This window comes from Myotis nattereri (assembly GCF_964212035.1).
Source record: "Myotis nattereri genome assembly, chromosome: 2".
NCBI lineage: Eukaryota > Metazoa > Chordata > Mammalia > Chiroptera > Vespertilionidae > Myotis > Myotis nattereri.
The window spans coordinates 39,808,750-39,829,244 of NC_138076.1; the positions used below are offsets into that span (position 1 = coordinate 39,808,750).

The window sequence follows — 20,495 nt, forward strand, 5'->3', positions numbered from 1 at the left end:
TAGTATCATACATACATGCATGTATATGTAGTATAAATACGTTACATATATTTATTTGTAAACAAATTATAGTTTCCACTAATTAATATTAACTAATATTAATTAGTTAATAATTAATATTAACTAATTATTTACTTCAGATATTTTCATTTCAATGATCTACTTTTCATACTACATACAATTCTTAGTCAATAAAAAAACCCTGTTAAAATCATATTTTTAAATAGGCAATACTAAATTTAGTTGATAGATAATTTTTAAACGTTATGGAACAACATTATTATGAAAAATGACATAAAAATGAAATTAACTTTCAAAAACCCTTTATAAATTTAAAACAAATCACATGGAAGTGACTTATCCTGGCTAAAATATTTTATTGAGTAATTCAAAGCTAAAATAATTAATGACATGCAGCTTGCATCTCAGAATATATTTTTCTGGAAGGATGAAAGAAAGAATCAAGTTTGATTAACATTATGGCTATACACCTCACAACTGATATCAGCTAAATTAGAAATAATTTAGCTTATGGGAATTAAAATAGGGGCATAGAGTATGTGGAATGTTTAGACATTTAACAACAGATTTAATAGAAGAAGATGACCTTGGTCCGTAAAGTCAATTGGTAGCCTAATTCTTATTAGTGGGGACTAGTGTACCAGGCAAATTCTTAAAGTAGTCACAAGTATCATTACCTGCCAAACAGTGACAGATTATTATTTTTTAATGTAAAGTATTTTCACCTGACATTAGACGAAGGGCCTCAAACTTGCTTTCCCTTGAACTTCTAATTAAAATAAAACAAGAAAATTCATGTGATACCAGAGATTGAACCCCAATAATTTATCTACTCATGATCTAAGTATTCCCATGAATTTTGTTATTGGGAGAGGAAAGGAAAAAAAGGAAGAACTTTTATTTTTGAATAATAATGATAGCTATGTAATAATAATTATTATTATTACTATAGAAGACACAATTACCCAGCATTAACTGTAAACTTCAGCTATACCTTTGTTCTTAGGGAAAAATATAATTTAAGATGGGAGCAGGAAGTAGAGAAAAGCAAAGACATGTAATTTTGCCTTCTTGGGTCATTTCTACTTACAAACACTTCTTGAATAAAGTTTTTCATCCGAGGGGGCGGGGCGGGGGGTGTAAAAAGGTCTACCAGAAATTTTTAAGTGTCTCACTGGGACCCAACCATCAGCTTCCCCTCATTGACAGAGTCACCTGTGCTTTGGACAAAGTAACCGAGGGTGTATGTTTTCATCAGTGATTCACATTTGAAATACAACAGATTAGATGTTTGTTGGAAGCAATCCTTCCTACAACTGAGCAACCTATTTATACTAAATCTCTACAAACAGAACCCACATGATTTAAACCCCAAGACCTCTCAAGACCCGGAGTCACCTACCTGCAGACCCTATTTTTGTGACCAGCCAATTTGTAGGCAAAGTGAAAGAAACATGAGAACTGGATAAAACAACCGTGTGTCCCCACTGGAAGCCCCATTACTTGAATCACTTCAACCTTGCTGGACAAAGCACCACGAGAATTTGCTGTCGGAAACAAACCTACACGAATGGGGCACGGAAGAAATGACCTAATAGTCTCCCTTCTGCTCCACTCTCTACAGTTCTGTGTTAGCAAAAGCTGCCACACTATTGTGAAAGCTTTTGCCCCAACAAGAGGGCATTGCTTATTTTTTTTTTTTTTTAAAGTTCAGAATGTAACATTTAAGTTGCCATCATCAAAAGGCAAGGACACCTGGGGACGATTTTCCCTGGGAACAACACTTTCAAGATAACAATGGAAAAGTGTTGTGTTTTTCTTCATCCAAGAACTTAAATGCCAGTAACAGAGTGTGTTTCTAGTTGGAATGTTGTTTGCTGGCTACCTGAAATTTAGGGTAACTTCTCCCATCCCCTAGCTGCTTACAATGCCAAGTGGCATCCTTTGATGTTATCCAACATGAAACCCAGACTGGAACTCTGCCTGGTCTGCTGTTTTGAGGGCCCATATCCTGCCTCAGTTGACTATTTCAGTTGGAGGTATTCATCACATGCATGTCCTCAGCTGACATAAGCTGCACACAGAGGTGTAGAATATTTAGGGAGTGTGTGTGCAGGCAAGCATGGGAAAGCGGAGGAGAGCGGATGGAGTTATTTGCATGTATGAATGAAAAAGTACATGGCTCTTCTCTCTAGATAAATATCTGTGTTTCAGGATATGGATTTTGGGGCCAAGATAGAGAAGTGAACATAAAACACAATGTCAATAATATTTTTCTATGAATTGCCATGTTTTTCCAATGGTCACTACTGATTTAAAATGAGAGGATGCTATTTATCCTGAAAGTGGTATATGACCAGGTGGGATATTTCCGATATCACAGATTCTGTCTTTTGTGCAAATTTGTACAAAGATGATCTTGTGGGTGAGGGTGAGCATGCGTGCCTGGTTGGAATTGAAGGCAGGTGTCCGTAGGGAGAGGGAGGGAGTGACCCATTTAATATTGTTACTTACTTTCCCAAGTCCTGGGATTTTTCAGGTGTTCTTATTGCCAGTGGAAAGTGCGAGTGCTCACTCTGATGTCATCAGTTAGTTTGTGCTTTCTGTTGTGTTTTTTTTTTTTTTTGTAACAGGGACTATTTAACCTTTAGAACCTAATAATGTTTCTACATCCTCTCCTAAGTACTTCTGCCTTGGAGGTATCAAAACCTCACTCTTTATGTAAGTAACAAGGGCGAATTTAGATATTACCTCTAGGACAGTTTTGCAAATGCAACTTTCCCCCCCACCCTCTTAAAGGGAGGCACACGGTATTATTGCAAATAACCTTTAAGATAATTAACTGACAATGCTGCAACTAGCATAAAATCTTCCTTCAGGCGACACCTAATTTAAGTGTTACTGGCACAAAGTGGAGACAGATTGCGCATCACCACTGCAATATTTACATAGCAGAAACCCACAGCGCAGGAACCGTGAGGCTCAATGATGCACTAAATTAGGAACAACCGTGCTCCAGTGTTAATTTGCTTTCCATTCTATCCAAATCTCAGGTCCAGGAACTGGTACAAGCACATACACAACCTCCCACTCTTGTATGACTAAACCGGAGGAGATTTTTGTACTTTTCTGCCCCATTATTAAAGTAACTTGACATTTATTTCTCTCCACAAGAACCATTTGATCAAACTGTTTATTTCATTACAACTTGCTCTCACTTTGATCTAAAATTATTTTCATATGACAGCTGTATCAGAGTCTATAGAGAAAAACTAAACAGACTTCCTCTCTTTTCTCAAAGGCTGCCAACATAGTTTATGAAAAGAAAAAAAAAAGAGAGAGAGAGAGATGTGAGAGCCAGTTGGTGAAATATTTAGGAACATGGCAGGGCAAATTTACCTTAGGCGAATTTCTCACTGATGAATATTGTCCCCCCCCCCCCCCCCCGCCCCGATTCAAACCCTCTCCACCAAAATCATCCAAACAATGATTTTTTTTCATTCCTCCCCACAGTACTTTAAACCCCGGTTTCATCCACGTCGTTAATAAAACATTTACCTTTCCTAATTGTTGATGCTCTTCAAAGGCGGCGATCAGTTCTTCAGCCCACTGGATTTTTTCAGGGGAGGGAGAAAACTGCTCCTGGACGGCTGCAATTTGGTTAGGGTGTATCACCTGCTTACCTACATGGGATTAACAACACCGGCAACACAAAACAAGTAGATGTTCAAACCGAACGTCTGAACCACGAGAGGCTCCTGAGTGCCTCACAGACTGCATGTAAAATAACTCATTATTTTAGCACATTTAAAAAGAAAATAACAGCAATTGGGCAGGCTTCTCCAGAACACCACATAAGAACAAACACAACAATGGGAGTAATTGTGTTTCCGATCCTATAGAAATGCCACCTTGGTGCAGATAATCTCTCAGTTTTAGCTACAGGTGGACTGACTAAGCAGCTCGTTGAATAACTGCTTTGGCTGGAACTTTAAAGGATAATGTCTGCAAATGAGAGTGATTATTTTGAAGTAAAGAAGAGAAATTTTATGTTAACTCTTTCTAATTTTTATAAGTTGTCTTTGGCTTATTTGGCACCATTACCCTGCCTTCCACAATTTTTTTTAGAAGTTGTCTGTTGGTTCTCATAAAGCTTACAGAAGCAGGTATTACAACTATATTAATACCAAATAGTGTCTCATAATAATAATTTATTTTATCCTCTTAGATATAATATGTCTTTTCTAACCACTAGTAGAAATTCAGATTTCAATGAGAACATTTTATTCAGTACAGTAAACTAGAAGGCAGATTTAAACAGTGTGGTCCCTAAATTACTCCATTTAAAAATGTTTAAATAAAAATTACAGAAAGTTTCTCGACCTAAAAACATAACCAGATTTTTCCTTTTTTTCTTATAGAATGAAGATTTTATATTTCCCTTCTATATACTTAGACACCCAGATGAAATCTTATCTTTGTAGTAATATCTTCTTTTTGAAGTTTAAAGATCTTAAATAAAAACATTATACAAAGATAAGAGTCACAGGATTCTAGGAAATCATGCAGTCATTAAAAAGAAACAGTTTAACAATCAGGGAAGAATGAAATCTAATCAGGTCATTAATAAAATGAAACATAATTTAATGTTATAATAATGTTGAGGTTATATTTTATTACGTAATAAAATTATGGAAATATTTGGTTCTTTAAAATGAATGTACACTTAATGATAACTTACTCTGCTAAGTATATCTGTTGGTATATCAATTTGCTTTGCTTTTGAAATAGTGTTTTAACATTTAATCATTAGAAATTATATCACTGATGTTTTAAAAAAGATCAATTCCAGTTATTGCCATTATTCTATCCAATAGAAAAATATTTTGTAAAAAAATATTTTTTGTATTTATGAAAAAGAGTCTCCATGAATAAATATAGTAATATCTTTCCTTACAGTGGCATAATTAAAACATCCTCACATTGCTATTTCATTTTTAATCTGTCAGCATATTAATAAAACATTATATAAATAAAGCTGCTTTAAATTATTTGAGGAATAATTTCTGGGAACAAATAACATCAATGATGACAAATGAGAGCTTTTTTCAATAGTAGGTACTGAAATTATATTTAAATAATCTAATAGTTGTTACAATATTATTAATAAAGGATGTCAGTTCTGGTAGTCATTTTGTACTAATTGTTGGTCCTGAATTTTATAATTTATGTACATAATTTACACTGATGTGTAAAAAGCCAAATTTCATGGGAACTTCATAGTATAGACATGATAATTTGAGGAGCAAAACACAAACTATTTAAAATACAGTAAAACTATTGATGGCTTGCAAGTACCCATATGTTGGTAATGAGGCTAACTTTAAGATACGTGTTAGGTTTTAGAAATTTATGAGCATTCATTTGTGAAGTTATCTTTTGTTGAATTTTGTATACCCCAACAACTGAATATCGGACTTTAATGCCATGTGGGAGCAAAGCAAATATTTTATACAGAAGAGTTGTTATTGACAAGTTACTGAGAGGGTGCAAAATTGGAAGACATTAAAATTTATGACCATGAAATCCTTTTTACAGTACCACTTGATATATCATGCTTTAAATCAATACCTGTCAAGTCTTTTAGGTAACTGTATGATGCTGTCATTTTTGTCTTCTATAAAAGACTGCAAAAAAGAGGAAAACCTATAGAGTTTCATATTTATAATCTTTCTTCTCAGCATGTAGTACTGGAGTCAGCTCTTAGAGCTTTATTCTAAGGTTTATTTTTGGGTTATTTTCATAGAAATAATACCTAAAGTTAACAGCTATTTTATACAGCCAATGCATTGACTTAAAATCTGCCTACATGGGCTGTGGCTCTGTGAAACAATGACCACAGAAAAGAAACTACAACCCACTGTTTCATGCATGGTCCACTTTAAAAAACTACAACTCATTAAAAATATATGTAATTTTTTAAAGTATAGAAAATCCGGATAACACAGACTGCGTGTTTCTTTCAGTGTTATGGATAACACAATACTTTCACTGAATTTTAAATTTTCAACCACCTGCTTCAGACAGGACGTGTGTCCGTCCTTCCTTCCTTCCTTCCTCTCCTCCCTTCTTGTGCAAAGCCCAAGGTATGGAATTAAATGATAAATAATTAGGACAAACAGATCATGAGTGGCCTAAAATACTTATTAAATCATTTATTGTTTTAAAATACTACAAATAATCTCCTATCTTATCAGACTAATTACCTTTTATTGGCATGTAGAAATATAATTGGGACAACAAAGACCTTCTTTCTAAAAATTGCAAAATGGCCATAAAGTGTAGCTCCCTACTTTACTGACTTGTTCGCTTGAATATATAATGGGCACTGTACCCTCTGTGTCTCCCCATCCCCCCCTCCCATTTTTTGTGTGATTTAATACTCCCTGTTGTTGAGAAACAATAGTGCCAAGCCCATAAGCTCCTCATGCTGAGTTGGGCACAGTCTAGAAATTTAAATCTGATTTGAAATAACTTGTCTTCTGCGATTGAATTAGGGACCAATTTAATGTGGTCCTGTATCTTGGAGAAACCCTCAAACTCCTTTGTAAGTTCCGGAGCAAACATTTACCCCAGAGGAGACTGAGGACACCCAGGTTATACTGAGTGATGGTGACAGAGGCCCGCGTCAAATTCAGCGTTTTCTGTTTCTTATTGCATTAGTGCCCATTTCAGAGCAACATCTGGTTGCTTGGCAGCCAATGCCGCACATTTTAGACCAACAACATCGGGGTCTATTAGATAGATTTCATGGAGTTTTTCTCCAACTTTTCCATTTGGGCCACGTCCTAACCAGTCGTTAGGAAAAGGCTGGTGTACAGGCCAGAGGGACAAGGACAGCCCCAGGACCAGGGCAGAGGCCCTCTTTCTTTCTCAGTCACTATTAAATGTAGGGGGGATCTGTTAATAGCTCAGATGATTGAAAATATTTCCCTGTAAGAGACTGCATTTATTTATTTATTTATTTACAAATTTGCGGGGGTCCCATTTTAACTCTTTATGTTAAAAACACAAAATCAAATATCAAAGCTTGATTTAATTCTAATAAACCACTTAAGATGGTTTCTTAAGCCTTCGATTTTACTTTGGGTTAAGTCATCATCCATTTAGATATCTTGTGCATTTAAAGTCACCTTAAGACATATTTCTTTAAGTAACCCCTAACTGGCCACATTTCAAAAATATTTACTAAAGGGATAGCATGGATGCTTGTCTTTTTTCCTTATTATCTGGATACAATTCTGAGCATGATATTTCTAGAACGTGCAGCAGAAGGACAAATAAGAATAAAAGATTTTAGAGTGTTTTTTTAATCCATGGTTGCACATGTGTGTATGCAATTGCAGACATGTGTTTGGGTATAGAATTCTATTGTGGTTTCTCAAAAAATAGATTTCTGTTGCAAAAACACAATTTTCGGTTGCTCCCTGGGCTCCCGGGGCCTGAGTGATCAGGCACACCAATCAACAGATATCCGCCTGCGCTCCAGGACCGGATTGTGAGGGACCCGCTGATCGCAGTGCCAGCCAATGCCCGTAGGTGTTGCCAGGTGCATAGACACATATCGGGAGGTGGAAGAGAAAGAAGGAGCTTGGAGTGGCAGATGAATAAAAACCGAGTTATGAGTGAAAAAAATAAAAAAGATATCACCAAATTTTTTTTTCTAGAAATTCATTAATATTTGGACTACTGGAGGAAATTTTTCTTTAACCCATCAACACAAACTCGTAAGGCAGTTCACCCCAAAATACTTCTACGACAGTCTCATCCCTCCCCTCGTGTCAGCAAAAAGTGCAACAAAATACTTAAGAGGACAGAAAAAAAAAATAGTCACTAATCTAAAGAGAAAATGAAATAAGTGATTTGCTTGTTGACTGGCAGAGCCCAAAAAAAACCCTGACCATTTGTTGGGCGGGTTCTTGCCCTGGATGGCTTTTTCATGTTTCAGATAGTAGAACAGGTAGGTATGTGCACTACCTGGCTACCTTAAGGAACACTGATTTCTGGAATGTTCGCAAATCTAGACACTGCTGTTCACGATACCGTCGAGGACCATACCCGTAAATCCCATCGCAGCTCCTTCTCTCGCTTGCCTGAGAAGCCCCTCTTCGTCTCGAAAGTCGATGTACACCAGGTCTATGGCCTGTAGACCAAAGGCCTTCGCCACAACAATAATCTTTTGTCGGGCGTAGAGAATATCTTGGGTTTCTTTACTACTTGTTGCACCTGAAAGTGGGATGTTGGCAGAAAAAGGAGAGAGGTTAACTTTGGAAACTGAAACCATACATCTCTTGCAGAAACTCAGTATGTAAGGATGGCTAAGTCCTCCCTGGAATTGCTCCCAGCGAGGTGATGATTCAATATAAACGAAGAGGGATCTGTGGAGGCAGAGTTAGACCTCATGTCCCTCGTGCAAGGCATCTTCCAGGATAATGACCGTGTGCACTAAGAAAAGGCCCCTCCCCCCTCTCAGGAGCCAGACTCATGAATGACTTGGCAGGTGGGTGATGAATGACTTCTGATATGTATTTTTCCCTTTTGCCATCACTTGGAAATTGTCGGTCCAAAGGTAGCACCGCAGAAGGTAGCCAAGTGGCTGTGTAAGGAAATGGTTAAGTTCGCTCACTGAGCCCAGAATTTCACATGCTGGGGTTGCATTGCTCTGTTATCACTGAGGTTCTGAGCCAGATACTTCGGGGTTTGGATGGAGAACTTAGAGAAATGGAAGGGCACTCATTTTGAGAGAGGCAGAAAGTCTCCACTAAACTATTGGTGATACTAAGTCCCCTGGAAAGATTGGTATTAATATAAGTTCCTTTTATTTTCACCCTGGGGGTGGGAGGGAGTGTGTTTACATTTGCTCAGGGAAAGCTCCCGTCTCAGGTCACTGGGACTGTGGCTCTGAAACACCTGTGACCCTGGCTTCTTTTCCAGATGCACCGTCTCAGACCAGGGGCATGTGCCCAAGCGATGGGGAAGAGCAGTGAGAACAGGCATGCATACGATCTCAATGAATATTTAATTATAAGGGTTCTGAGACAGATTTGAGGAGGTATTTAAAATCTATTTTAAATAATATTTACATACTACATTTAATATAGAAAATTATTCAGTAGAATATATGTGAAGCTGCTTTAAATTTGTGTTAGGGGCCTCAATCCCCTTTACACTGACGTGAAAACAAAATATTTAAGCAACAGAGAGGATGTTCACATAATACTTATTATGAACAAAGTAGATGCTGTCTCTCCCCGAACACGTCTGAGGCTGCAACGGCCTTTTTATTAGTTATTTTATAAATGAACAGAGGTAATGGTGTTGTGTTCTGAAAGCAGGACACCGGTGAGATGTCCTAAATTATCAGGAAGTGTTGTCCATTCAGCTGAAAACCATTGTCATGGTTGGCAAATATATTGTCATGTAAATGTCCGTTCGTGAAGGGGCCCAAGAAGAAAAGTATACACGTATACACAGAAAGGATGAGAGAGAGAGAGAGAGAGAGAGGAGAGAGAGAGAAAAATGAGTCTTTGACACCTATGCTGGCTCGAAAGTCTTCTCCTCCGAAAACGACAGCATCTAGGAAAAGGCCCACTGGAGGCCCGGCCTTTACTGCTTCTTTGCACACTGCCTGTAAAAGAGCAGAGCAGAACATCTCACAGAAACACACGAAGAGAGAGAAGCCGCATGGTATAGATTCAGCACCAGAAAGATCCAGCTCTGAATACAAGGCAGTTTGTCTGAAAGCAGTCCTAAAAATGCAGCCCCAATCACCCCTTTCCAAAGGCATTTAACATTGTTCAAGATAAGTATGCTGTATACATTGGCTTGCTTTAATGGATTGTATTAATATAGCCATTAACATATATTAATATAGTTAGAATGTTTGAATTGTAGTTCATCCAATTTCTAGAAAGACTTTGAGTTAACTCAGTTTGATTGTACTATAAGTAATTTATATTTTTCCAAAATTTGTTTTTGCTTTAAGAGACTCAAACCATACACATAAAGCCACAGGAAAGAAGGAAAGAATTTTTAAATCAAACTAATTGAATTATTTGCATTAGGATCAAGATTTCTTAGTAAGTGGTTTTGGGATTAAAGACACACAAGACAAAAATCTACAATGCCAGAGGGGAAAATAAAAATGCAACAAGTCACCCAAGACGTATTAATAAGCAACTTTGATATTTCTATGTGAAATAAAGATAAATGACATTCGTCGCAGACATAACTGTGAACCTACAAAGGTTCATGCTAATATACGTGGGTGGGGATGACATGAGAAACCCGTGAGGACCCTCCTGATTAATTTCAGGGGTGATAAGTGCTTCTCAGTACGTTATGGAATAAAATGGCAAAACAGTGCTAAAAATTAAATCGTTATGTGAATCTAGCTGCCTCTAAGAGATATGCTTTGATTATATTTCTAGAATTCTAGGGTGGGCTTGGAAGAATCTGTGGCTAGTGGTGTAAACACGCTTGAAGCAGCTCCCCAAACATTTGCTCTCTGCCCCTCCTGCATGGTCCAGTGGGTCTCAGAGTTTCCTCTCAGAGCGTCTGCTCACGTATTACCTCTCCAGTATAGCTCAACTATCGTTTTATTTTGTTTTGTTTTTAGGAGTTTCTTCTCTCCTGCCCTCCGGGATAGGGTGCTACACTGATGTTCACAGGTCAGGTGTAATGTGAGGCATATTTTGGAAAACAATTTAAATGACAACTGATAAAGGAATTTTTTTTTTTTACTAGCTAGCTATTAATTTGTCAAGGCAAACAGTTTGCTGTAAACAAGAAATGCTGGAAAACACTTGGGTAAAATAATCTTCCTGATATATATTAAGAAATAGTTTATGTTCTAATGTGGTAAACTGAAATAATATACCACAAATTACTGGCATATACTAACTAGCAAATAGTAATGTTATCAACTGGACTTTATGGATGATGTTGCTACAGAGACCAGAAAGTTTCCCAATAAAAGACAATTGCTACAAAAGAATAATTGAAAGTTAATTCATAAGGGTGACAAAATAAATTTTCATGCACACTTAATCTATAAATGTAATAATTCAAAGCACATATCTTACATAGAGATTATTAAATTAAAATTATTGCTAGGAATCTACAATTTAAATATTTAGGACTGGGAAGTTTTTCCTTGCTACTTAGCCAATTTCTTTTCTAAGATGCTCACAACCTGGTTTTGGATAATTACAAATAATAAATTGTGATCAAGATTTACTTTGCTTATAAATTTTTTCAGAAAAATATTTTAAGTTAATATTGAAAAGAAGAGTTGTCTTTAGGTAATAAAATACTAACTTCTAAGCCACATTAGGGTTTTCTTACCTTAAAATTGAGCAAACCCATTGCAGTTTCCACAAAAGGGATTAAATTCATAGGTTGTTCAAGTTTTCGGCCTTTTAAGTAGAATGAAAATTTGTCTGAAAACTAAAATCGAAATTGTCATAGGTGATTAGTGAGGGAAAACGTACAACCACTGGAATGTAGACACAGAAGTAGTATTTAAGTCTTTGACCTGAGGAAGTAATATCCCAGCCTCTTTGGTCCACACAAAAGAATTTAAAAAAAGAAAAGAAAAAAGAGGAAAGACCAAAGGAAAAAAGGTAACAAAGTTCCCACCAAACTAAATAGTAAAACCCCAAGCATTATACTTTTTTTTTTTTTTTTTTTTTCCTAAAGGAGCAATTTGAGGCCTAGGACTTAGAACTGGAAGGAGAGATACTCGAGTTTAAATGCTTCCCTTAAAAACATATTTATTTAAGACCTCTCACCCTCACTTTTTAAATGCAAGTGGTGGGCCCCTAAAACAATGCCGCCTTGCCCTACCTGCCCTTCTGTTTTTGTTTCATACCCAGCACTGACATCAGTGTAACTGCTCAACCTTCTACGTGGAATCCGTATTATTCATTATCGTACCATTACCCTTTGTTCAAGAGGGTTTTCTTCATAATTTTTTAGCTTACCTAGGAAGACCTTAAAAAGGAAGTTTAATTCTTTGAAGACCAAAGCTCGCCAATTTTTTCCATGAGACCAGTTCACAGCTAGCTCTGTGCTGCCAGTGGGGTAGCCCAAATTCCAAAATCTATCATCTGGAAACATACAAAAGCTCTTGCACAGACACCACCCCCCCCCCTTTCAAAAGGAAAAAAAAAAACCTCACCACACTCTAAATTGTAAATCTATTATGTCTATCTAGATCTAATCAGATGTGGGAAGATTAAAAAAAACACACAGGTATGACAAAGATATTTTTGTAAATAAAGATGAAAACATATATATCCATTTTAAATTTAAGGAATATTCATCCATTAATGGATATCAAAGGAAAAGGGAATTTTAATCATCTCTCCATTCAGTCTCAGTTGGGTAAATCATATCTAAGAGATTTGCATAAATATAAACCATCAAAGACTTTTCATCTTCAAAGGGGGTTTCAAGACCCTATAAGCTTTGTACTGTAATCATCGCAGGTCACCACCCTGCAGGAATAGGGCTGCTATGGCAACATAAAAAAACTAATGCTTAAGGCTTAGCATAATATTCTGACTAATAGAAAGGAAACTCATTTTAAAAGCTGGCAGCCTATTTACCAGAAGCAGGATTAGAGGTGTTATTTCCCCTTTTAGCTGCCCCCTCCTTGCCTGTGCACCCCCTCCCCTAAAAAATCTAATCACTGGGATCTTTAAAAAGCTTTTGAGCAATTTGCAGTAACTTTACAATTAGGCTAAAATAAATCACAGCTTTCAGTAATGAAGAATTATTCCCAGTTGCTCCCACTGCCCCCTCCCTTCCTCCGTCACCATCATCATCACCTCCTTAGTAACTTTGCAAGGGAAGGAATAACTCAACCAAAATAGCAAGAAAGAAGAGAGGGCTACAATTTAATGGGACAAAATGTATAGTACTCCATGTAAATGAAAATAAAACATAATTTATGTCACATTTAAGCTAGAAAGTAGGTAGTGACATATTGGTGGTTTTGGTGTTACATATCCAATGGAGGGATTCTTTTTTCTCATTAAAAAAAAAATCGTGCAATGTTACTTGCTCCATGGTTTGTGATAATAGTTATAATTACAAAAATCATCAAGTTTAAAACTAGGTAAACACTCTACAATATATTCCCTGTTCTCAGTGAGAAAAATCTCCAACCCCTTTTGTTTTTTAAGCCAATAGGGGCATTTAAAAATTAAATATTCCAGCCCATCCTCCTTCCCCTCCTCCCCTTCTTTCTTAAAAAATTGCATTAAGTACGCACACAAAAGGTAACTAGTGGAGAAGTTTCAATTAATTTTTTCAAAAGGAGACGATTAAATGTTTCCGGCCTGGTAAAGTGTTCATTTCAGCGAGGTGGAGGGACTGGGGGGAGGTGGGGGGAGGAAAAGAAGGGGGGAAAATCACAAAGAGATTGGGGAGGAGATGAAGTAGCAGGGCTCAGCAATTCTTTCAATTCCAGTGCACACCCAATAGTGTGTTGGAAGAATGCACACTGTTCGGGATTTGTGGGAGAATTGTCCCACGACAAAGGAGGCAGAGTCACGCTTGTTATAGTCCAATAAGCCGTGCCAGTCAAACAAGAACCCACACTAGCGACAAAAGGCCAGCAAGAGATTCTCACACAAAAGAAAACAAGGAAGCCCATCTTTCAGTTGTGCATCAGGCTCTGGATTTTATGCTTCACATAAATACAAACGGAGAGGAAAAAATAAACAGCCCAAAAGACTTCTGTTAACTAGAAATCCCATTTAGATTTCGGTATGTTCCTCACATCCAGGGATTTAAAACAGGGAACAGAAGCTGGAGCTGAAGGCTGGGGTGGGTCTTCTCCTCTCCAATGAGGGTAATAACGGTGATAAATAGACATTAACTAGGAAACCAAAAGGGAACAGTGGCTTCGGATTCCATTTCAATCAATTTAAGACACATTCAAGGCTAGAAGCCCTTGAAGATATTAACCTAGTATAACCAGTATCTCCCGGCCTCTGAGAGTTGACCTCGGAGAGGAGCGCTCCAGTGTAGAGAGTAAATATGAGTCCTTGAACACCGGGCTCAGAAGGTACCAACACGGAGCTGTCCAGCTGAAGAATAATGGCAGCTACCTGTGCAAGTCTAAGTTCTCTAGTAGCTGCATTAAAAGAGTAAAATGAAGCAATTAACATTATTAAAAACCAATGCAGCCTAAATATTATCATTTCAACGTGTGAGAGGTCGGGGGACTACAAAATCTTCAAAATCCCATGTGTATTTTACACTTCCAGGACATCTCAATTTGGACTTGCCACATTTCAAGCGCTGGGTACCACATGTGGCAGGCAGCCACGGCACTGGAAAGCACAGGCCCAACGTATCTATGTGCGTTAAAAAGGTGAGCAGTTTCCTCAGGTGTTACAACCACTCAGTGTATTGCTACAGTTGCAGCCACAGCCTTCGAGTAACCCCAGATGTGGCATCAAAATCACCACCGTCCACACGCCCTTACCACGCTTCCAGCATTTACGTGTCACAGGCCCTCTGCCCTGGAGTGGCACAATGGAATGTTATTTTATTCAGCAGAGATCTGCAGAATCATAGCACCCCTTAAGTAAAATCTCGCCTTCCCCCTCCCCCCTGCCCCATTTTAACAATGAAAACAATCATAGTATAATTAGGCCCATTTCAAAGTTTTCTTAAGTAATTTGACATGCCAGGTTTTTATTGGCCGAAAAGTCTGTCATGAAACACAAACACACCTGTCAGCAATTTAAAAAGGAGGAACTAGAGAACTGTTCAGGAAATAATATCTGTGCTAATTAAAACCACTGGTTAAAAGCTTCCTGTTTATTCCTCTGTTTGCCCTAAGGAGTGACCTTTACCTCTCCTCTTCCAGGTTCATTTTTTCATTTGTGGCTAATGTGCTTTCTGGGTCTATGCCAGCCGTGGGCAAACTACAGCCCACGGGCCGGTTTGAAATGAATAAAACTAAAAAAAAAAAAATGACCGTACCCTTTTATGTAATGATGTTTACTTTGAATTTATATTAGCTCACACAAACACTCCATCCATGCTTTTGTTCCGGCCCTCCGGTCCAGTTTAAGAACCCATTGTGGCCCTCTCCTGGTCTATGCTGTCTTCCAAAGAAGCTGGCTGGGTAAGGCCCACTTACAGCACTGCTCTCCCAGGTGGAGGGTTGGGGCCTGGCAGGGTGTAAGAAGCTATCCAATCTCAGGGAAGCTAGTTTTCAAGGACTGCTCTGTGAGGGCTACTGAGGACCCTGTGCTGTCCAGTCCACAAATCTGATGAGGGAGTAGAGGCATCATTTCAAGAGTAGAGCTCTCCCGTTAGAACACGTTGGGCAAAGCCAGGTTCTCTGTGGGTGAAGAATATGGTCTCTTGGGCTCACTCCTTTTTCTGAATCCCCTTTCTGCTCAGTGTATGTATTTTCAAAACTGGCAGCACCCAAATGCTTCCTTTCTGCTACTCCTTCTTCGCCAGTCTTGAGTCTTTAATTAAAGCAGAGCATTAGCTACTCACCCACTGGATTTCCTCAGGCCCTTCCACCTTGGGTAGCATCAGGCTGGAAGGAAGGACCTGGGACTGCAGGAGGGTCTCCAGGTCTTCTTCGGCCAGACCACTGGACACTGAGTTGATTCTCACACACTTTTCGGTTGGGCCCAGATCAAAGTCTTCAAGAGTTTTTACTATTCTTAATCGAGCTTCATTCTGTAAGTGTTGAGAAAATGAATCTCCTGAGTATATTTATCATTGAGAGGAAACAATACAACTGTCTGTGAAACTGTTATGTGGATTCAAGCCCGAGCACCATTACTATATCTACAACTTTCCTGTCTACCAAATACTAGTAAATGGTATTTGAAATAAGTCATCCGATCTGATAGACTGATTTCCAGACTTCATTCAAGGTGACGTGGAACAGAGGTGATGGTCACTGTAATGTATACTAGCATACTTCTAAACAGTAGTATCATTTTGCTCATTAACATTACTTCTCAATTGCAAAAGTAAATTAATTGATAGGTAGCATTTACTTGGTACAAGGCATGGTTCTACGTCTTCTATCTGCTATTTCTCATTTAATAAATATGAGAAGCTAGATAATATGGATAATGGCAATCTCATCTGTCAGCGTAGTCACATTAGGGGAAAAAAATAAACATTTGTTTTTCTTTTTCCATATGCTTCATGCTTTTTACTCACTTTTTAAAAAAAAATTTTTTTTGCAATGGAGTTGAATCTTGACACTTAATTAGGAAGGCACGCATAGGAAACTGACACTCCACGCTACAAAAAAGCTCCAACTTATTCAGAAGGAAGGCAGTAATATCACCAAGAAACCCCTTCATGAAGTGGAAGGAAATATACATGTTTTTCCTTTGATTTGACAGTCTTTGCTCCAGTTAAGGAAAACTGAAAGGTTGAAAGCCTGCTTCAGTATCTGAATTGTCCTCAGCAAAACTGTATGAATCCAAACATGTTATTGATTGGCTTTGAGTTGGGGGTGATGAAGGTGAGGGGGCCGGGAAAGGAGTGATTGAGGGGGTGGGGGTTGGAGTTGAAAGAAAAGTACTTTGAGGTCATTACTTCCTGGCTATTTCAGTTTCAAAAACAAATTCCTTCAACTTGCCAACAGCCCTCAACTAATTCTCATTGTCAGAATGAACACGTATCAAAAGTAGTTTCATGTGGGAAGAGATTTTATGATACTAATAAAACTTTAAAGCTTCTCACGGCGGATGAATGTGGTTTAAAAAGAAAAGTTTTAACAATATGCAGCCGTTTGCACAGCAATAATTATCTAGGAAAATAGCAAACCGAAACGGTGACAAAAAAGAATGATTTGAGCTGATGTTGAATCTAAGTCTAAACAACAAGACAAGCCAGGACAGTAGATTTAAGCCAGACGGAAGTGAGCCTACGACCCCATGGAAGCAGGGAAGGCGTCCAAATGTGGTCCGAGTTAAACAGTGTGAGGAAACGGTAGCTTAGAGTTGTCAGGTCAGATGGAAACAGAGGACGTAGGACAGTTTAAGACGGCTCCGTGGAGGCCTGATTTACAGAGCTCCGATTGCCAATAATTAGACCAAGCTTAGGCACAAGGAAGAGAGTGCTCACACGAGCTAACGGGAGGGTGACACAGCCACAATGGCCTGGTTCCACGCCATGCTGTTGGCCATCCCACAGCTCTAAGACGCATCCGCTCCTTTACCGTGCCCTCTTGTTACATCCACCAAATAGGAAAATCCCGGAGGTGAAAAGCAGACGTTAACTCAATGTCCTGGTTCCAAGGCTGTCTAGAGCTGGCGAGAGAAATGCGTCCAGCTCTTGGGCAGTGCGTGTACTTAGTTCCCTGGCCTCGGAGAACCTGAAATGTGTTGTGCTCCGTGCAGCCTGCACCACCACAAACTCAGGATTGCTGCAGTTCGTAAACATTTCAACTGGCAGGATTTCTTTCAGTAGCAGGTCGAGCTTGTGAAGGGTCTGTTGGGACAGTGAATGGAGAATGGAAGGGAACTCGCTAGATCATCTAGGTTGAAATGCATTTTAAAACTAGAGCTATTCGATTCTTGTCTGCTTTCATCTGCCTGTGTGCGCAAGGACACAGGATCACTGGCAACATCGACTTCCTACATTGTTAATGTTGGTGTCAAACAAGATGTAACCTTTAGGTTGTTTTGCTGTTTCACTTGGATTTGAAAGGGGACTGTTTGTTCAAAGCTCATGTTCTAAACCCGCTGGTGATTTTTATCTCAAGTCAGATTGCCATGGTTTCCGCACATTCCGGTTTACTTAGTAAAATTCAGCCCTTGAGAAATTGGCTGCAAACGAAGAACCTAATTCCAACTTTAGGCATAATCTGATTAGTACTTTTCCTGTTACAATAATGAGCAGCAAATAATCAGCATTTTATTAGACTTTTTCTCTCCCCCCCCCAATTCCCCCCCACCCCCCCACCCCCACTTCTGGCTCAGAATTAAAACCGAGCTCTTTCCACTTCATCATTCTGTACCTTTCCAAAAAAATAAAAAGATGGCTTTGGAGATATATTGCCACACAACACCCTTATTAACAGGCTGTTGCTTGCTGCAATTTACATAAACTAAGTGTGCATCCCTCTGCCATGTATCCCAAAATATCCAACCACGGAATTCACACCAACCAACAAGCATGGTGATTTTTTTTTCTTTTTGGTATTTTAATGGTGAAATATGTTACTGTGCTAGCAAACATACCCATGCCATCTGTCGGGTGAGAGGAAGGCAGTTTCTAAGAACAATTAAGTTTAGTTCGGGGTGTTCAGCTAGAGAGAGCCACAGTCCACCCAGTTGTGAAAAGGAAGAAATGGGGTTCACTCCATTCTCTGCCTTTCCCTCTCTCTCCTCCTCCCGGCTAACTTCTTGCTACCCTCTCTCTCTCATCTCCATCTCCTCACCCCCTTTCACATTTCTCTCCTTTTCTCCACTCCTGTTTGGCCCTGACCATCCTTCTATCTTGTTAGGGGATTAGCAAATACAGCCCGGCAGCCACATCTCCTCAGAAGGGCTGGCTAGGTGATCTGCTGAGATTATTGGGAGCGAGTGCTCCCTGGAGAAAGAAGCAAATGAAAACGAAAGCAAAAAGAGGCCACTCAAAAAAGATCTTTTTGGGGCGCGGGGGTAAGAGAGTGTCATATTCTGGTAGCAAAACGGGTTGTTCAAAATGAGGTTTAGATGGAACCGCATTCTAAACGCGCTAACACGACAGGGCGGCTTTGGTGAGCGCTTCTGGTGCAGGATGAACTTGTTCCCCTAAGAACTGACAACCTGGAAAGGTCGGAATCATGGAGCGAAGGCCTTTGGCAACAGTTACATCAGGTCTTTGCAGAGACTAGTCAGCACCGTGTGCTTGGGAGCAGGTCTGATTCCAGGTGGGCCCCGCGGAGGTCACGGAGAAAGCTGGCCCGGGTCGGAGTCTTCCCAGGGCCCGGGTCTAAAAGGGGGTGCTAGCGAAGGTCCCGCATTCAATCGATATTCCGTGCCAAGGGCTGCTCAGTGCAGTGGACCGGTGGCTAATAAACTTGTCCTTCTACATAAGCCACCGTATTATGCGACTGTGTCTGGGCCAGGAACCAAGGCGTGCTATGATTTCAGAGCCTGGGTCCTTGTCACCTGGGGAAGGGACACGCTCCGGTGACGTAAGAAAGCGGATAAATCAACCATCACCGAGACCTGCAGACTCCGAAATTAAAGGAGAAAATATGCGTGCAGTTGGTTCAATTGGCACCCATTAAAGCTAATAACTAATCATCCTCGCAAGTTTCTAGCTCAGAATGATCAAATCTGCAAAGAAAACAACATCCGTCCACTTTTACACTCCAGTGGAAGAGGTGGTCCCTCGCGGCGGGGTGGCACAGTCTCGCCATCTGGAGAATAAATCGAGTGTGAAGTACAGTATAGTTTGGGACCAAGCTCCGTGGCGGCAGCTCAGCAGTCAGTTCATTAGTTCCAAACTTCCAGGGATTAGAGCCACATCAATTCTACTGTCGGATAGGAAGAGACAGACCGGATTCAGATTCAAGGAGGATTGTGACAACCAGGAGGAGCCCCTTGGGCTTATTTATAAAACTACAAAGTATAAACAGACCCAAATAAGTGCCTTAAATAATAGCATTATCACAGTTTCATAACATCTGAATTAACACCTTTCCCTTCATCCCTCCCCCCCCCGCCCATCTCCCAAACACAAACGCACACACTGAAACCTTGCATGTTAATGTATAGTCATTTTCCGAAGAAATCGCAAAGACTACCCGGATGCAACAGGAGCAATGAGGAAGAAAGCTGTGCAGCCGGACTGAGATTTGGTAATTAAGAAATACCAAAGACTTTCTAGACTCCAGGGAGATGCATAACATTTGTGATTTTTAAAAATGTGTAATTAATATTTTCATCCTGCAAAAGGCACGCTGCCACGCTGCATATCCAAAATGATATGTGAATCCAAAATGATAGTGAATTCTATCTTTTCTGCATCGGTCCAGCTCATGTCATTTCCATTTTATCTAATCCCTAAAATGATGTCACAGGCATGGAGTGGAACAAATTTTTGGCAGAAGGGCTGGATATCAGAATCAATATGAATTTTTTTTTGAAAAATGTGAGAATGTTTGAAATAAATTCTGAGTGAATCGTTCCATTTAAGGTCTCCTTTATATAACTTCTTTTTATACATTTATATTAAAAAACAGAAGTGCTTATAACATAAAACATGTCATAACTAAGTAATTTATATTTTTGTATTTTTCTTATAAATGTATAAAATTTATTATAATCACAGAGACTTGTAGTGACTGCTTGAAAACTAAAGGCAAATAAATTCTCATTAATTATTACAACCTGCTAGTGTTTCTTTAGGCAAGA

At 39.1% G+C, this 20,495-nt stretch overlaps 1 protein-coding gene across 8 annotated transcripts in view; it reads right to left on the bottom strand.

The window, feature by feature from the left end:
• The window catches only part of CLYBL (citramalyl-CoA lyase), a 234,511-nt gene that overhangs the window by 30,504 nt on the left and 183,512 nt on the right, over window positions 1–20,495 (bottom strand). For 4 of the 8 annotated variants that reach the window (XM_081081353.1, XM_081081352.1, XM_081081350.1 and 1 more), the window contains exons 3-7: window positions 15,613–15,801; window positions 11,428–11,529; window positions 9,616–9,709; window positions 8,140–8,307; window positions 3,580–3,704 (exon numbers count right to left, since the gene is read on the bottom strand). In XM_081081353.1, coding sequence (XP_080937479.1) covers window positions 3,580–3,704; window positions 8,140–8,307; window positions 9,616–9,709; window positions 11,428–11,529; window positions 15,613–15,801 — 678 coding nt within the window. The remainder of the gene's footprint in view (window positions 1–3,579; window positions 3,705–8,139; window positions 8,308–9,615; window positions 9,710–11,427; window positions 11,530–15,612; window positions 15,802–20,495) is intronic. The other 4 variants (XM_081081357.1, XM_081081356.1, XM_081081354.1 and 1 more) reach the window with 1 other exon arrangement.